Raw genomic sequence first — 19,089 nt, forward strand, 5'->3', positions numbered from 1 at the left:
TTTGGTATAATTTTGCCTTTGTTTGCTACCTGATGAATGATGTTTTCTGTAATCTGAGGTATGTCAAAACCAGTGAGAAAATAGTTACTGGTATTTGAATTTACATTTTCTTGTTTGGGAAGAAAATGTTTCAAACCTTCTGCAGACCTTTTAATCCCACTTGAGCTATTTGATAGAAATGAATCATAAGTGGTGACACACTTTTCCATCAATTTTGCAAGTAAAATCTAGTCCTAGAGCTCCTTAAAGCACCTATAATCTCTCACATGAGAAATACTTAGTTGCAGCCAGCTAGTTTCAGTAGATGCTCTGTGTTGTCTAGGAATTTTCTGTGAAAATATAATAATTTGGAGTCTCTCTTCTTCTAACTCCACTTTGAAAACGTGGATTTGAAAGAGCTTTCTGAAAGACTGAGATACCAGTTAACTAGAAAGCAAAGGGGTCTTTTTATCTTCTTAAAACAGAAATAAGATTTTTATTTTTAATTAATTGCCATTATTCCTTTTTAGGAAGGTTCGAATACAAAGACAGTCTTATCTGAACAAAAGTGTCTTGTCAATTGTGTGAGAATTTCTAGCTTTTCAAACTTTTCCATATTTGCAATACAACCTATTGCTTGTCATGATGGGGTTGGAGCAGGGAGGGGGAGCTCAACTGGGAATTCAAACTTCAAACATTGTTTTGCTAAAAACCAGTAATGTATTTGCAGTTATCATAGTTACTAATTTCTGCTTAATAGCAATTCTATTTCAGGTGAGAAAGTGTATTACAGACGCTTTCATCCTCAAAGAAATACATTAATACATTTAAGAAGGGAACATGAAAAAAAATGGTTCCTATAGCGTCTCATTTTGAGTTGTTTGTTTGGTTTTCGTTTTTTTTTTTCCTTTCACTTAGCATACCCTTGTTTCCATCTCTGCTGCTGACCAAAGGGACTAGGTTTCCCTTTGAATCTGGTTTGAAACTTGGAGGCTCTAAGTGTTTTTGAGCTGAAACCATGGAATATGTTATTTTGTTGAATGGAGCAATTAGTTACAATCTACTTACAAAGGCCTTTTATTCTTAATTCACAAAGGGGTTACTGGAAGCTCCTTCTAAAATGCATTTCGTGTCCACAGCTGCTTGTCAGAGACAACGTATTCTAAATGCACAAAGTCCTTTGGGCATTAAAGGCATGCTAAGCAGCTAGCAGGACATGAAAGGGATTTGGTGAAACTAGGAAGCGAACCGTGCTTTGGCGAAACTAGGAAGCGAGATGGGGAGGGTGTACTGGGGAAGGACAGTCTGAAACCAGCACTGGCATTATCTTGAGTGAAACTGGTCCTGTGCTGTGAGTTAAATTTTGTGCTGTTCATCGCAGATAGCGTTGGTTAAAAGCTCTTTGACGGAAACTTTCTGATAAATTTAGCAAATTTAAATCAAGTGCTTTGTTCATTTCCATGTTCAAAAATAAGTGTATTGGTTGTAATGGGGAACCAACTATTTGTAGGAACTACAATCAGTTAGCTTAGTAGAAACAGAGGAATAGAAAAGCTGCACAGGACTGCTGAAGGTGAGAAGAGTAACCGAGGCGCCGGGGCAGCCTGTAGGACTGCAGTGTGCACCGTCCCTTCGAGGCGAGCAGCTTGCGGAGGGGAAGAGGTGGCAGAACCTGATTCCCTGAGGTTTCTCAGTCAGTCCTAGGCAGACTTCGTGCTGGCCCCTGGAGCAGGAGTGGGAACTCTGAAGTGACAACACCGTGCCAGGGGATGCTGCAGCAGTACCAGGCGTTCCTACCCTGCATGTGGAGAAGAGCTGCATGGTGCACAGGGATACATGGTGGCTGGCATTCCTGTGGCCATGTGCTCCTCTCCAAGCACAGTGCCCGAAATGAAGTTTTCCTTGGGTTTTACCTAGCAGCACAATTCTTCCTCTTTATTTTTTTTTTTTCTTTTAAAGCAAGCAATAATACTTTTCTGAGACAAAACCCTCAGGAATTACATCAACCATATGAAATATAAATACATTTCCTCTCCCATTGCATAAATGATGGATTAGCTTTTCACCGGAGAAACAGAGAGAGTAGGATGTAAGGACAACTTGTGTAACCCAGAGTAGGCTGTGGTGTACAGCAGCAGACTTACAAAACATGACACTGTAGGAAATATGATTTATGTATGATGGAAACCCCTTGGCAGATCAGTTCACTAAATTACATGTCCTATCATGAGAGCTCCATGGTTTGTATTATGTGCAGTGAGCGTCTGGACAGAGATAAACTACTACCTGTTGGGAGTATTATTTTATCCAGTAACGTGTGAGATTTTTTAAAAAGTATAGTTAATAATACAAGATCTTTCTTGTTTATGGAAGAAAGCGTTTGTCACTTTTCAGGATGAAAAGCAAGAATTTGCGAGTGTAGAAGGGAGATAACATCCTTTTCTTGAGCAAGACATGACTCTGATTTAGGGAGGAGGATACACGGAGCTGAACATGAACTTTGTGTCCTGATACCAATTAGCAGCAGATGAGAAGTGTGCTGCACAGCAATTGTCTCTGTAATAGCTGTGGGATGCACAGAGAATGCCAGTTTGCTTTATGAAGCCAAGAGCAAACTGCCTGCTTGGTGTGTGCTTCACTGGGCTGGTATTTTGTCACCATTACAAGACACTGCTTTTGTAAAGCAAGCAAATACAGTTCTTAAACCAAAAACAACAAAAAAAAAGCTATTTCCAAATGCCCTAGTACAAGCTCTATAATTCTGGTCTATCCAGACCCCTGATTCTGAATTGCATTAAGACCCCTCAGGAATTATACCCTGGAACTATTCAAGCTCCTGTTGATGCACAAACAGGCATGTTTATAAAAACAGGGTAGCTTGGGACTGCTTGTCCCTTTTTGGTTGGTGATGAGCTAATTTTATTTTAAAACTCAAGGGTCTCTTCTGCTTGATGCATGAAGGGAGAGAGAGAACTCGGTGGAGTTGAAATTTCCTGAATTATAACAATCAGTAATTTTAGCCTTTGCTCTGGGTTAGGGAAGGATGCTAGGTTGGTCTAAAAGTGCTGTCACTTTTTTCCACTTACCAGAGTCAGACTTTTTTTCATTTATATTAGTAGAGGGAAAACTTACAAAGCTGGAGGATTCCAGAACTGGTAATTGATGATATTTCCCGTAACTTTTTTATTTTTTTTTTTTTTTTTAGTTTGACAGGCTTTATTAGTCATGATTTGGGGAAAATTTCAGTATCAACTTTTTTTTTATTCTAACTGAACTCTATCAACTTTAATTATTTACACAATTACTATCTGGAAGCTGATACTGGGGCAAAGTATCTAGGGATAAAATATATTCTTAATTGTGTCTATTTTTATATTAATGAAATTGAGTGAGGGACAGCTTTGTCTCCTGTGTACTGGAAGGAAGAAGCTGTTTTGACAACAGAGCTTTGTTATAGCTTACCTACATGAGAGCAGAACCAAAAATTAAGATAATAGGTTTCATAAAGGAAAAATTATGTTAAATCAACATGCTCCAAATGGTTAAATACGAACTCTGGTAAATAGTTAAGATATTCATTAAATCGTAGAAGCTTACAGACACATTGTGCAAAAATACTGAGCTCTAAAAAAGAAAACTACTTTGCAAGCTCTCAATAGAGCTGATAATATTTGTCTATCAGCTTTTTCAGAGGAAAAGTGGATTTTCGTTGAATGTTTTTTGTGTATATGGAACATATCTCACGCTAAGTTTAAGACACTAAGAAACAAATTTCTCAATTACTTGCTAAAATATCTTGCTTCTTATTTATGGAAGATATTTTTCCCAGCAAAATGTAATCAAAAACAAACAAAATGATTTTGTTTATTCTCTCTGTGGAAAATAAACGTTTTTCTGACAAGTTCTTCCTCTGGCCTCCTTTGAAGTGCATATTGTTGTGCTGAAAAGTGAAACAATGTAAGAAATGTTGTGGTGTTACTGCTGCTGCTCCCCCAAAACATCAGTGATCTTTTGGAGGGGAAAAGCTTTTGAATTAGGACTGATGCTCATGAAACTTGTCTGTAGGGTTCTGCCTTGGGGACCTTGCCATTTCCTTAAAATACGACTCCTGGGAGATGCATTGGAGGGGGTTTCACAGGTGTCGGGGCCGGTGCCCTTTGTATTTTGGTTTCTCCGGTCTAAGTGCACCAGCAGCAATTGAGATGTCACAGGCACGTCAAGGTGCTCTTTTACACAAGCCAGTGAAGACAAAATGATTGTCACTTTCAAATGGACAGAGCTGTGAGCTGTAAACTGTCTCTCTAAGCTTTGTTTGCAAGACTGAAAGAACCGAAGCCTTTAATAACGAAGACTCTATCTAAGCAGTCCCATTTATGCTAGAAATCCCTGTTTTGCTTATCCAAGGTGTTTTTTTTCAGGCTGCTTCACTTTGAAACACAGCACATCTGAAAGATAATTGTGTCTTGCTGACAGGTACTGCAGCCTGCTGATTACGAGGCCAGTAATGGACATTTCCAGGTAGCAGAGGCTAACGCATAGCTTAACCAATTGGTACTAACTACATGTAATAGATAAGAAAAGCTGTCGCTTATTAAAAAAAAAAAAACCAAACAACCAAAAAACCCCAAAACCAAACAACAAAACAACAATAAAAAAATCTCTGGGAAAGTTTTTATTCTCCAGGTATACATACAATATAAAATAAGTGGGTGAATTGTGCAGCAGTTTAATTTTAGCTCAGAGAGGACTGTATGACCTACACTTTGATTTTCCACAATGTTTGCTGTGTCATATGGTTAACCTAGTAAGGACCTGTGTTTAACTGTTCTGTCCCTGCTGTCCTTTTAAAATGTGTAAGGTAACATATATGTAACTTCTTGAACATCTCAAGTTTGTTAATTTAGGCTTTGGAAACATCTCCCCACGCACACAAGGTGGAAAGATATTCTGTATCATCTATGCCTTATTGGGAATTCCTCTGTTTGGTTTTCTGTTGGCTGGTGTTGGAGATCAACTAGGGACAATCTTTGGAAAAGGAATTGCCAAAGTAGAAGATACCTTTGTTGTGAGTATACTGACTGCCTCATCTGTTATTCTTGCTGCTTGTTGCTTTGAAGTTAACAAGTGAAATGAAAAGTCTATAAAAACCCAGGATATAGCTTATCATTGTAACCATGTATAGCAAAAGGAAGGAAAAACTTTGAAGTCTAGACATGTTATTGAACAGCTCTAATTGAGAACTGGATGAAGCCCAACATTTTTTACAGTATTTATGGTTAGGAAGATGAACAAGATCCAAAATACTTTTTTTGCTTTGCCCTTACAATACTGTTAAGTTTGCTGTGATGTTTACCTTTAAAGGTTTTCATATAGATTGTGATAGGAAATCAGTGACTTGGAGAGATGGAAGAGGGGAGCTGTGGGGGGTAACGTGTGAAGTTACTGCTGCTACTTTGAGCTGATTCACAGAAGATATTTGGTGTTAGTCTCTAAAATCACAGTTCTTAAAATCTCTACTCAGGTGACATCATACCTGAGGAAATATTTACAGTCTGTACACACCTACATTTCCAGATTTACGGGTCTGTAGGTGACTAAAGCTTTGGGTATTCACAGGAGCAGGACAGCCTAAACAGTCCAGAGCCTGTTGGTGCTGCTCTGACATTGGACTCCTCTTTGTGGTCTCACTAGGCTGTAGGATGTTCTGTGGTTTAAGGTATTTCCAGCCTTTTCTGCTAAACTGCTTAGCACAGCCTTCAGGTCTGTGCTGTTCATTTTTTTAGCTACCAATCTTTAATTATTCATGCAAAGTGACACGGCTTCACCTGTCATATGGGCTAGAAGCTTGTGCACATACTGATAAAATTCAGCCATAGCCAGTCGTTCTGAACAGCCAGATGCCTTGAATTCTGGCAGAGGACCTTAATTTATAATTATATAATATAAAAATAACCGTTTCATACACAGAAACAACTATTAAGGTTTTATTTTACCTATGCAGTTATTAAAAATATATTTACTGAGATTTTTGAAGCATGGAATAAATGGCATAATGAAACTTAATAAAATTAATTATTTAGGTGGTTTATTAACCTTTTATTAAAATGTTATAGGTTTAACTATTACAAAATGTTGAAACATGGGTGAAATACCGTTTGTCTTTTTGATATGTAGAATGTGTCATATCCAGTGAATACTTAGTAAGCAGCCTGACTTTGTAGCTGTTTGCAAATGTTAAAAGAATTATTTTTCTGCAGCAAGCCCTAATCTTGCAAGCAGGACACCTTTTCCATATAGAAGGGGTCTGCCATGGCTTTATTTCTGAAGCAAAGTAAACTGGGGCTGTGCTGAGTAGCCTTATGCAATAGGTAAATACAAGCTTGAAAGCTTTTTAAGAAAAAGCAGATATTTTTGACTCTGAAACATCAGTTCAAGTTCAGACAAGGTACTGGTGAATAACATCCATTTCCATTGAGATTTGCCTAAAAAAAAAAAGGCAAGAACATTCCATAAGAACATTTTATTTTTATCCTTTCTGGTTTTTATAACTGAATTTTTTTTTTTGCTTGAAAGTACAGAAGTTTTGAGACCAATCTGTGTGTCTCTCGGCCTGTTGCTCTTAGGAGTAATGGTTTCCTTTTTGTTTGTGTTTGGTTTTGTTTTTTTTTTTTTTTAATTGATGTACCCCTACACCAAGAATGCCCCAACATAAAAAGCAGCATCTTGCCCCTTTTTGCCAATATCTGAATGAAAAGACTGATCTATACGTGGCAGTTGGAACACCCCCTTGTTCTGTTTACTGGTTTTCCAAAAAAAGAACTGGGAGACATTGATGGGTCAGAGCAGGGAATTTCATGTTGCCATAACCCAAATTACTACTGTGATTTGAGTTACAAAAGCTGGACCTTGGTCGTGCTGACTGTAAAACACTATTTCCATAGGCACCAAACTTAAAATACAAGAAAACACGTCTTGTGAACAGTCTCATTTAATTTTTCGTCTCCTTTTGTGAAAGTTTCCAGTTTTGTGCATTCCCTTGTTAAGCTGAACCAACATGCTTTGGGTGGATGGAAAACTCTTTGGAAAAATGTCAGATTGTCAGGGCATGTCAAATAGGACTTTGAAGTGGTGTGGTTCTAGCTTTGGTACAGTTTAAAAGATAGCATTGATGGCTTACGCAACAGATAAAGGACTTGGTTCATTAAATCTACAGAGTATCTCAAGCTGGGGAGAGGTCTGAAAGCTGGAGGACAGAATTACAATTCAAAATGATCTTGCAAAATTTTGAGGAACGGTCTGAATATAGAGGATTCAATTCAAGAAGGACAAATTCCAAGTACTATATGAAGCAATAATAAAATACACAATTACATATCGGGAAACAGCTGTCTGGGTGCAATTTTGTAGAAATGTTCTGAGTACTCTAGGGGCTCATATGCTAACATGAGTTAATGTCATAGTGCTGTGAAAAAGCATACTTCATAGTGGGAAGTATAAATAGGCGTGTAAATAGGCAAAGGATCCTTCCATTCTATTTTGTGGTATTCTTTTATATCTAGCTTTGAGTACAACACCTAATGAAATATGGATTAATTTGCTGGAGCCAAGGGATAGTAACAAGAATAGACAGGTGAAGAAAGGCTGAAAGAAATCAATTTATTTTGGTCTAAAGAACATAGGATTGAATGAAAACACCTGTAAAAGTCTGCTGGAAAAAGAAAAGTAGCAGTTTTTTTGTTTGCCTTGGATAAGATCATAAATAGTAGACTTCAGCTGAAGGAGGTGAGATACAGATTAAGCATTAGGAAAACTTTGACAAGAACAGTTAAGCATGATCACACGTGGCCTGGCCAGTGATGTGTCTGCAGGGGCTTAGGTGGGGTTGTTTTTGTCTTGGGGCAGGTTTGGAAAAGGTCTCTTCACATCCCTTCCAGCTCTATCTTTTGTGGTTCTGTTCAGTTACTTGAGTAGAGAGAACTGTATGGTTACAATTCACCTTTTTTTATTTTTATTCAGTCATTTGTGGGTGCACAAAAGTACACACATTGCAGGTGCAAACACTACTTGAAGCTCACTCAAATAGCTGGCCCCCACTCAAAACTAGCATTCGCTGATAGCTGATCATGCTACACATGCCACTCAGCCAGATCACAAATATGGCCACAAGAAGAGTTCGCCCTTGTTCTGCTTTTCCTGCTGGCAAATGCTTCCTAGGATAGTCATGTTTGCCTTGAAAACACTTTCAAAATAAAACCCTGCTTTGATTTTTCCTGTTTGTCCTCTTGAGCAACGTAGTGCTCACTGTGGATGATAGATGCTTCTGTACAGTACTGCAGTTTTATTAACGATGGTTTCCCTCTCTTTCCCCTTCCCTTTGCAGAAATGGAATGTGAGTCAGACAAAGATTCGCATAATTTCAACAATAATATTCATACTGTTTGGCTGCGTGCTGTTTGTTGCTCTTCCTGCAGTTATATTCAAGCACATAGAAGGCTGGAGCACACTAGATGCAATTTACTTTGTGGTTATCACTTTAACTACTATTGGCTTTGGTGACTATGTTGCAGGTAAGATTTTCTCATAACTTTGTCTTATACTATTTTGCATTATTTTGGCACACACACATCTGTGGTGCCCCCTCACCCTGGATCATGTGGCAGGCGAGAGACAGGAGATGGGGCAGTGAAGTGCGTGGTGCCAATCTCTGCATACTGCCTTTGTTCTTCTCCTGTACTGTTAAAAGATGCTTTACTTAATTTTTAGGAAATTTTTTATTCTTACAGATTGAATGAAGTGCAAGAATTAATATGATATATTAGTCTGCTGAATATATATATTTTTTTTTCAGCTGGAGTTGCTTGAAATGTCTTACCCTGTGAACTTATATGACATATTTTTTGTGTGCACATCTTGCTTTTGAAGTGTTGTTCCTGAGCTGTTTCTGCCATTGAGATGTCTCTGTTGCTGTTAGATCCTGCTTTCTTTCCTTTGTTATGTACGCATTTATCCATGGGACTCATAGATAACATGTCCAACTTCTATGATTCTATTAACCAGAATGGAATTGGTTGCAAATGATTTTGGCAAACCAAGGTTAAAAAAGCTTGGGCCAATTCTCTGCATCAATTTTTTCTTGAAAAGGTGTTCAAAGGTGTCGGACCACTTCTCAGAATAGGATGGAGTAAGTATGCGTTGTCTGTGTTGAGAAAGCCTGCTGATCAGAATCAGTGATGTGTTTAGAGGACTAGACATTCGGAGCTTTGTGCTCTGAGTCAGAGACTTGCTTTCTTCAGACTGATCTTACGCTTCTGATGCAGCACCATCATCTCTTTAACGAGATGCTTCTCTCCCACCTCTGAGCTCTGCGTGAGGCAGAGGTAGCAAAGGAGGACAGCAATGCTGGGCTGCTGTTAGTGAGCCGCTCTGCAAGGGGGAACGGTTTCTTGTAGACATCCACGTGGTGTGGGCTCCTTCTGTGTCCTGTCTGTAGCCACAGGTGTTGCATGAGTCAAGTGCACCAAGGTGAGGAGGCTGAGTAGCTCCTCCTAGTGACTTGCAGGCCTGCCTGACGTTTGCCTTGATGGCAGCGATGTTACTGTCTTGTTGCTTGCAAAAGTTTTTCAGCTTAATGAGGTCCCACAGAGACTTCTGAAGTCTGAACTGTTTGGCACATTCATAAAGGATCTGGGTAAAAGGGGGCTGAATTTAGTTAGTGTTGAAGATAGTTATGCAAGCTGTTGAAAAAACAAATGCTACATGAGGAGTTGCCAAAGATTCTTATAAATTATAGAACTGGAGTGTAAAACAGCAAATGAAATTTATTTGGACTTTTACATAGTTTTTTTGTGATGCTTCCATATTTCTTTTGAATGTCTCTCACTGGTTTTTCCCTTTTCCTTTCCCATATTGTTTTTCTTATTTCCATTTTGTCTTTGGGAATTTGTGATTCTGGTCAGATTCTAACTAGCACCAAATAAAAAATGTATGCTGTTTCCAAGCCAAGAGTCTGGGTGTTTTAGACTTCAGTTCCTGAGGGGTACCTGTATGTCAGGGAATAAAAATAATAGTGCATAAAAGCCTGGTTATATTTACTGTAAAACATTATGTGAAATGGCCCACTTGGCTCTAACTAGAACACTGAGTACATTCATCATTACTCTCATTATAAATTTCCACAGATTTTTCTATTTGTAGACCACTTGATATCATAATTTGTTCTTACATTTGTGCCTGTTTCTCAATTTTACCAGAAACCACTTTCTAGAGAATGCCCTTGAATTACATGGTTCTATAGCTTATAGCCTTTTACTATTCACTTTGTATACACTTATTTTAAAGTTCCACTGTAAATGTATGATGTCAAAATATCATGAATGTTTTGTGTTTTCTTTTAGAGCAACATGCACAAGGCTTGGATTTGTACTGTAATATGTTATTGACTTAGTGAGCGGGAATTGGATTTGTACTTGCAGAGATGATGCTCAAGAGAACAGGGTTAGATGACTATGTCCATCATAACTGGGAGGTTAACATTGCTGCTGGACTGTATTTTGTCAGAGATGAAGTTGACAAATATTATCATTTTTGTGTGGACTGACATCCTTCAAGTCATCTGCCATAATTTGAGTATTTTTTTCAAAAAGGTCTATTTGTTTTCCTGTCATTCCAATACATAATTAATTAGTTAACTATTTTTCAGATTATTTTTTTATTTAAGGTATTCATTGGCTGTGCTTTGCATTGTGGAAGCTTACAGTCATCACTGTGCGTAAATACTAAGCTATTTGAAGAAAACTGATGTTGCAAGTTTTCAACAGAGCTGATAAAATTTGTCTTGAGGTGAGGGCTAGGCTGCTGTATTAATTTTGAGGGATTATGCAGGGTCTTTTATGTGCTAACAAATTAGTAAATTGTTTTTGGGTTTTTTTGTTTGCTTGTTTTTCTTTTAGGTAAGTCATAACTATCATGCAGACACTAAGGGCTGTTGATATTTTTGTGGTAGGCTTCATCTAGAATGCTTTCTCCTTGCAGTTTAGGAGAGTTTTAGAAGCTGAGCGCTACAAAGAGAGGCAGAACAAGCCGGTAGAGTTAAGGCATGTAATGCTGTGTAAGGCTGTAGGGGAGGTTGTCGTGACAGAATATGGGTGTTGCGTCTGATGTTGTGGCTTGAGCATGGCATTCATGGCTCTGGTCCGCCAATGAGGCATGCAGCAGGCAGAGTGGCGTTTCAGTCCACTTAGTGTCTAGATGACTGTGCATTTGGAAAAAAAACTCATGCTGGTATTAATTTATTCCTTTTTGTGATTATTTTTTTTCCCCTGGCCAGAAAGGCATGTTTCTTAAATAACACTTAGAGTGCAAATTACTATAATTCTAAGTGGAAGAAGATAAAATCTAAAGCAGAGTGGTGGGCAGTGATACTCCGATTTGCAATTATAGTGCAGTGAACTCTTTTAGCAATAGAAATAACATTTGCAATTCTTGTAGCATGTTAGAGTTCCATGGGATATTTCATGATTCTGTGTCAGTTTTTGTTCATAAAGTTATCTCAAAAATCCAAAATTCTTAAATATTTTTAAAATTCCAAATATTCTGGTAAATTTTTTTTCTGGGAGCTGTCATCCTAGAGGAAAAATACATGTCTGCAAGCCCTACATACAAATTTTAGGGTAGTAATAATGGGTATTGGTTACAAGAAGAGTTTCTTGCAATATCTGTCACTTTTCACTAATGTGGAACTTGCTGCTTTCCGGCACCACTGCAGGTAAAAGCTGAAGAGAAGCCCTGAAGAACTTTTAGGAGGTAAAGGAGAGAGTGTTTCTGAATAGCTGTACCAAAAGGGAGCCAGCAGAACATGGTATTCAGGAGCATAATGGTGTTACGGGCTGTAGTGCAGGCTGTCATATTAGAAATTCTGATAAAGTTCTACAGAGTTTTTCTACAAGTTTCTTCTCATTTGTACTGGAGATCAAGTACTCTGTTCCCAGAAACTAGAATGCCAAAACATTCCCTTTTGTACTCAGAATCTGGGTTGCTATTTGGAGCCTGTGGAAATTTCAGATGCAGTTTCTACCAGCAAGAGAAGCCTTAAGGCAAACATAAAAGACCGATCACTCAAGGTGGATGCAAGGAGAGGAAAGATGAAGAGCCCTTGTAGTGCATGTTCAAGAAAATATATTAATGGTATTCCAAAAAACAAACTTATGTCTTATGAAGTGGTTTGTTTGGGTTTTTCTAACTTTTGGAAGGATTGGGTTTTTATTATTATTTTTGTAGGGAAATAGGCAATTTTTTGTAATTGAAGGAAGTTTGTTGTAGCTTTTTGCTAAAAAATGAAGAAACTGTACTACAGCCTGCATTATCTTATGACAATCAGGACCTAGTCAAACAACCCTTCTCTTGCTTCCAAGAGAAACATTGACTTTAATATGACAGAAGAAAATCCAGCCAACGTTATGAATATTCTGTGAAAGAGAAGAGAACTTTTAATGTCAAATGTGTTGTTTTGTAGTATAATGACAGATATTATTGGGTACTAAAGTTAGCAGAGGGGTGTGTGTGTATATATCTGTATAATACAAAAATATATTGTTCACATGTGCAGATAAATCCTTTAACTGCAATGCAGTACAAATATTTGACTATACCCCCCAAAGGGAGTTAATCTAACAAATTTCAAATATAAATTAGATGAAATGTCCAAAACTTGACTGAATTAAGTAGAAGTCAGAAATATAAGTAGCACGTCAGTAGTCTGATATACAGTGGGGCATAATGATGATAGAAGGTTATGCTGCAATCAGTCCAATTCAATAGACCACAGAATTTTGCATGTCTCGCTTTAAAAATTATGTATTCTGAGTCTCTTGGGTTTTGTTGGGTGTCGTCCCCCGCCCTTGTTTGAGCTCTGGTTTTTAGCTTATCGCTTACTGTTTTGGTCTGTAATTGAATTTGGTGTATTGACACTGTAATGCAAATATCTGGGTCTGTGCTGTACTGCTTTGCCTGAGACCCAATTTGTAGAATACTGAGATATTTTAGTCTCATTTAATGTCACAGAACTGGAACACTTCACCTGGCCACTGCAGCCCTCGCTGTTGTAGCTGATCTGTCACTGTGTGATATTACCTACCTGGCAGAATGACCTCTACGGAAAGAAATGGCTGTTATGCTGAGCAAGAGGCATGTGTCAAGCATCCTGTAAGAGAGCTGTGTGCTCTCCCACAGGCTTTGTGTCTTTTTTTTTTTTTTGGCATTTGCAAGTGCTCTTTGCCACCTCAGGACTTCACGTCCATAATAGCAGCTGTCTAGTGCGAACCACGCAGCTCACTTTAAGCTTAAGCCAGCGTGCCGTGTCTTGCTCGATTTAGTATAGGAGAGCGTGTAAGGAGTGGTTTTTATAGCTGCACTTTGTACTCTGAAGTAGCTCTTTTTCCGCTGAGCGGCACCAAGTAACTGTATGGCCTACTTATATTCTCTCTCGCAAACACTGTGATGCAAGCTTGTCCCGAGCATGCTGCTTTTCCATGTCTTCACGTAAGCTAGCCTTCCTCTGTCCCTGTTTGCAGCCCTCAGGTAATTCTTTCCAAGGTGCAGGGCTGAACCTCCATATTTCTTTGGAGCGGGGTGAGTGATGTCTCTGGATGAAGCCTGTTGGCCGGGTTTGTAGTGATGGGGATGCTGGACAGCTACTCGTTATCCTGCAATTGAAACTGCATTTGGATTTAATCATTCCTATACCCAGAATCATTTGTACTGTTAATATTTAAAAAAAAAAAAAAAAGTCAACCAAAAAAACCCAACAACAACAAACCAAAAAACTTTTCCTGGATTGGAGGGCCAACTTGTGAATCATCCAGAAATTTGTGCTGGTATGGAATTAAGATGCTTTATGCCAGTAGCACTTTCTATTCTCTGCTTCTACATTTGAAGCAAAAATGCAAACAAAACCAGACAGCTTTACAGAAATAATTGCATGTTTCTATTTCAAGTCAGTTAGCTGTAGAAAGAGTGGGGAAAAGTGTGGCAACAATGAAGAAAATTATTTACTTAATATACTTGTTTTTTGTAAATAAATTAAAAAATGCATGTATTTGAAAACCTGATCCAGGAGAACCAGAATCTGTCCTAATGTGCCCCTGAAATCTTCTCTAATGCCACCCTTCACTAAAACACAGAGCTTTTCATCTCAGTAAGGAATATGTGTTTGGGCCATAAAACTTGCAAAGTGTTGAAAATCCCAAATAATTTAAAAGTTGCTTGGCACATGTAAGAATGGTGGCAGCAGCAATCAGCAATACAGTAGCCTGTGATGAAGATGGATGGAAAAAGTCTTTGATTTCTCATAGATTTCGAGAGACTTTGGATCGAATCTTTGCATCTTGCCCATCAACTGTGGCTGCTCTTAGTTAAAGATTATGGCAGTGACACCTCTAGTTAAAGAGTGAGTGCATGCCATTTGTCCCTTAGCCCACAAAATCGGTTTTGCCAAACAAACAACAAAGTTCAGCTTCTCCCTTCTCAGCATTTTACTTTCTAGAGGGCTATATAAAATCTCTCTGCAAAACCAAGATAGCATTAACAAGTAAAAATTACGGTATAAAACCCCCATGCAGATGTATCGGTTAATATGCTTTTTACAATGTTACCTGTAAAATCATTAGATGAAATCTCATATGCTTCAGTTCAAATACATTTACCTGTATACATTCATACCCATTTATGTGAATTGTAAATCAGTAGTTAATGAATTCCATTTACTTTAAATTCAGTACAGTTGACTTCTGATCATGCTTTCTTACCAGTGAAATCCTATTTCACGGCATTCCTGGGTAACTGCATTATAGTGCTCCATGATGTTTAAGCATCATAGGAGGCAGTTATCTGAGGACAAAACATCCTTGGGTATGTCTCTCCTCTTGGTATTGCACTAAATTGAGACCTCACCCGAGGAGTCCTTGAAATTCGGACACTCAACAGCTAATAAAGATTTGAGCTGTTAAGCCTTTTTCCTAGAGGGTTGTTGACCCTTTCTAACTTCAGGAAAACTGAACTCCTTTGGGCATGGCTAGATGGAGCCATCTCCTGGCCAGACAGTAAAGAAAACTCTTGACTGAATATGAATGTGTCCTAACTCCTGCCCTGGTAATTAACCTTTCTGTAAACAAGGTAAATCGGGTATAAACTGTGAAGGAAATGCTCCCTGCAGAGCTAAGGTTTCAGTTTGTAAACTTAACACACCAATAATTAGAAACCAGCTGAGTATACTTCCTTGTGCATTGTAGGAACAGCTAGAAAAGAAGGTGAACCACCAAGTGTGGTTCATTGCTAGAGCAAAAGCATGGTGGTAGTCAACTGTCTTTTGAATGACAACAAATTTTGGGCAAATCATCCCTAAAATCCTGTTTTACTGGATGATATTAACAAGTTGCTTCATTTCTGATATTTCATTTCTCTTGGACTGTGGCACACTCAACCCTTTGGTGGTTGGCTGTCTTTTGTTCCAGACAGCCCTGTCTTCTCCCTTACTTGTGGCTGTGCGGGTGTCAAAATATATCCTTCTCTGCAATGTGGATTCATCTCTTGGGTAATTGAATAAACCACTACAGCTCAATGGATTTTTATTGATGAGAAGGCTTATTGAAATGGGCATAATAAAATTTCTGTCTGAGGGCTTCCATCCATACAAAGTAACCATCGTTAAAATGTCATACCATCAGTAAAATTATTTGTTGTTTGCATGTAGTCCCTATGACGATTAGATGATAACAGCTAGGAAAAAACATTATTCTTCATGAAAGTTAATCTTGTTACTTTAACAAGGTGCTTGATATTTTGGGGCAATTTTCCTTTGACAATTTCAGTACAGGATGCAGATACAGAAAACAACATATTACGTACCCGTACAGGCTACTTCAGTGTGCCCGTCAGCTGTGGGCATAAGATGCCCACCAAACTTCTACTTGCAGGAACCCAAACTAGGATCCTGATTTTATTTGTCGTTATAAAGCTGAATTGGAAGTTTAAGGCTTCTGTTTTATTGTACTGTGAGATGTGAAAGTGAGTTATTCTGTGTTGTCAAGAGCTCCGGACGAGCATAACCTTCTTGCATGGAAATGCGGCATCTGTTCTCTATAGCTTTGCTGTACCGCAAAGCTCCGTTACAGACGTCGCTGAAACTTACCCTTTTTTACTTTAACACCGGAAGGAAGTGACCGGTGCTTATGGCAGTGGGATTCAAAACAGGTGCCTCCAGCTCACATCTATTTTATTCACCTTTTTGTGAGTATGGTCAGTTCAGCTCATGTCCCTGCACCCTGGTTTCCTCCTCTGCAAAGTGGAGATGCTGCTGCTTGCCTACCCAACAGGGATGCTTGTTAATGCAGGTGCCGTTTCTCACTAGGGTTAAAGGATTCATGTAAGTATTGAGATGTGTTTCAGAGTCCTTGCAGAATCAGATTTCTCAGGGTATGAACACATTATGTATTCTAGAGCAATATGTAAGATTTAGTACAGCATTGTTATTTGGAACAGGTGGGAAGTCCTTTCATTCATGCTGTCCCCAATGACCTCTACCTTAAATAACGTTGTATTCAGAAGCTGAATCAGTTTGTGTTCATTTTTTAATTATTACAAATGACTGGCAGTCGCTGTCTAAAAACTTGCATACTCTAAACTGTGTTTTCAAGAGTGGATGAATTTAAATCATCGTTTATTCAAATTCAACAAAATGTTTTGCTATGAATGCTTGCATGGGTAAGAAGATAGAAGTTGTAAGAAATATACCTGATTTTTTTTTTGTTTGTTTGTTTTTAGGAAAAGAATTAATTTAAAATTAGGTTTGCATCTATAACTATTAAATCTGCTTTAATTTTAACTGTATTGTTTTTCAGGGGGATCAGATATTGAGTACCTAGATTTTTATAAGCCAGTGGTGTGGTTCTGGATCCTTGTTGGGCTTGCTTACTTTGCAGCTGTCCTCAGCATGATTGGAGACTGGCTGAGAGTCATATCAAAAAAGACGAAGGAAGAGGTAAGAGCGTTTTGAAAGAGGAAGAAATAATACTTTTAAAAAACTTTGGTTAGAAGTCAGCTAAGCTACTAGCTGCTTTTGCTCTTAGGGCCTAGGTCGGAGCTGCTTATGTATGAAGTATATGCTGCAGCTCAAACTGCAGCAAAAATTGTAGCAGTCTAGTCAAACACAGTGATTTTTACATGGCTGCATATAAAATTACTTTAAATGTATTATTAAATTAAGTGTATGTGCATGATTGCACCTGACTTATGGGGGGGAAAAAAAAATCTCTCACAGGATTATTCTAGACGGTAGAATATAGTCCTTGATTTTCGAGGCAAAAACCATTCTGCTTTGATTGTTTCTATATGGGATGCAGGTATGTAAAGAAAAATACTAAATGACTAAATAGTTTTATTCAAGAGAGGGTTGATCTTTTTATAGTGGCAAGAGAATTAATCTTTCATATTGTGCAAGGTATTGGAATGAACTTTTTAAACATGCCTGGGTGTATTTTACCATAATATCTCTAGCAGCCTGCCTAGTTATTTGTAGTCAGGTGTGTTGTGTTCAGTTCAAATATATTCTTACTTCTAAATGTGTATTTATCTTTCCAGTGATGCTACAATATTTTACTTTAAATTGCCGTTTAAAAAACTGTCCTGGTTTTGAAAATGTTAGAGGATAAATAAAACTCCCTTTGATTGCAGCTACCATGGTTCAGGTTTTGCTAGCAGTTTGAGAAATAAATTAATTTTGTTTTAAGCAACGTATTATTTCCCTCTAACTTAACCTCAGTTCCTCTGCATGCATCAGTTCATTTCTGTTACTCAAATACAAAAACTCTTATTTTCTTTTTGATGGAATGAATACGTTGGTTACTGTGCAGTGGCCTACTACTTACACTGTTCTGAGTTGTTTTCCTAGCTGCAGGGCACAGCATCGATGCCTGGATGTAATCCTGGCAATCCTTGAGTTCCCAAAGACCTTGCTGTAGAGGGTAGCTTACCCCTACGGACCCTGGGGGGTCTCCGCCGCCTTCTGACCGGCGGGCAGCAGTGACGGTGACAGCAGGTGGGAGGGTGTGAGCTGGGCACGAGGGCAGGATTCAGCCTGCTTTGCAAGGCGTGTAGCGTGGGCAACTCTTTTTCATTGCCCTTGCTGTGCTTGTTTTGTGGCATTGCGGCAGGTCTGTTGTAAGTACACTTTTACCAGGCATTTTGTAAACATTTAGCTCTGAAGCAGAGGACAATGTTTAATTTGATCAGTTTAAAGAGTATCATCTTCTCCCTGTGCTGTAAATTTGAAAGGATATTTATAACTTCCCTTACACAGCGAGCTTCACTAGTGTCCTTCACAGATATGGAGCATCAGGTAGCTATCATACAAATGTTCCCGTTTGCAGGATCCCCATTTTATTTTCTGGAAAAGCACAGAGGGTTTCCTTAACACCTAACCTGCACAATTTACATTGGTTTCAGTGAAACCAACAGATCACTTCAAATGCCATTAACCTGCATGTTTTTTCTTCATTATTCTGAACTTCAGAATTAGGTTGGTCGAGCCTATTTTTCCCTCTGCACTAGGAAAAAGCAGGGGCTGGGCAGGCATGTGTGATGTTTCCCCTGTACGCTCTCCTATGGTCTCACTGTTCTCAACTTGCAGCATTTATTGAGCTACATTTAATTTTCCTGGGTTACTTGTTTCTGGATTCTTGGGAAAACATGATATGGCTGAGACACTATGGCTTGGGCCTATGCAAAAATACCTTGTTCAGGCTTGGTTTTGCTGCATTTCCTCAGACACTGGTGACACAGTTGAGCTCTTCACACTACTTCCTAGAATTAATCTTGTCATTAATTCACTTTTCTGATACTCCTCTCTTATCTAGACAGCATCTTATCCAGAGGTCTTACTGTCCTGAGTATACAATTGTACATAGCACACTGGGGGTTTAATCTTGCTTAGTGTCTCGTTATCCATATTATTATAATGATGATAATATATTAAGAAGGTTTGAATTTTGTAATATCTGTTTTTGTTTTATACTGAAGCTAGTTCAGTATAGACTAACTCTGGAAAAGGTTTAAAGAAAC

General features: G+C 38.4%; 1 protein-coding gene across 2 annotated transcripts in view; it reads left to right on the top strand.

The window, feature by feature from the left end:
* Positions 1–19,089, top strand: part of KCNK2 (potassium two pore domain channel subfamily K member 2) — a 104,300-nt gene that overhangs the window by 70,495 nt on the left and 14,716 nt on the right. For both annotated transcript variants that reach the window (XM_027788645.2, XM_027788646.2), the window contains exons 4-6: positions 4,884–5,044; positions 8,360–8,546; positions 16,872–17,011. In XM_027788645.2, coding sequence (XP_027644446.1) covers positions 4,884–5,044; positions 8,360–8,546; positions 16,872–17,011 — 488 coding nt within the window. The remainder of the gene's footprint in view (positions 1–4,883; positions 5,045–8,359; positions 8,547–16,871; positions 17,012–19,089) is intronic.

This window comes from Falco peregrinus, chromosome 11 (genome assembly GCF_023634155.1).
Source record: "Falco peregrinus isolate bFalPer1 chromosome 11, bFalPer1.pri, whole genome shotgun sequence".
In the NCBI taxonomy this organism is placed as follows: Eukaryota; Metazoa; Chordata; class Aves; order Falconiformes; family Falconidae; genus Falco; species Falco peregrinus.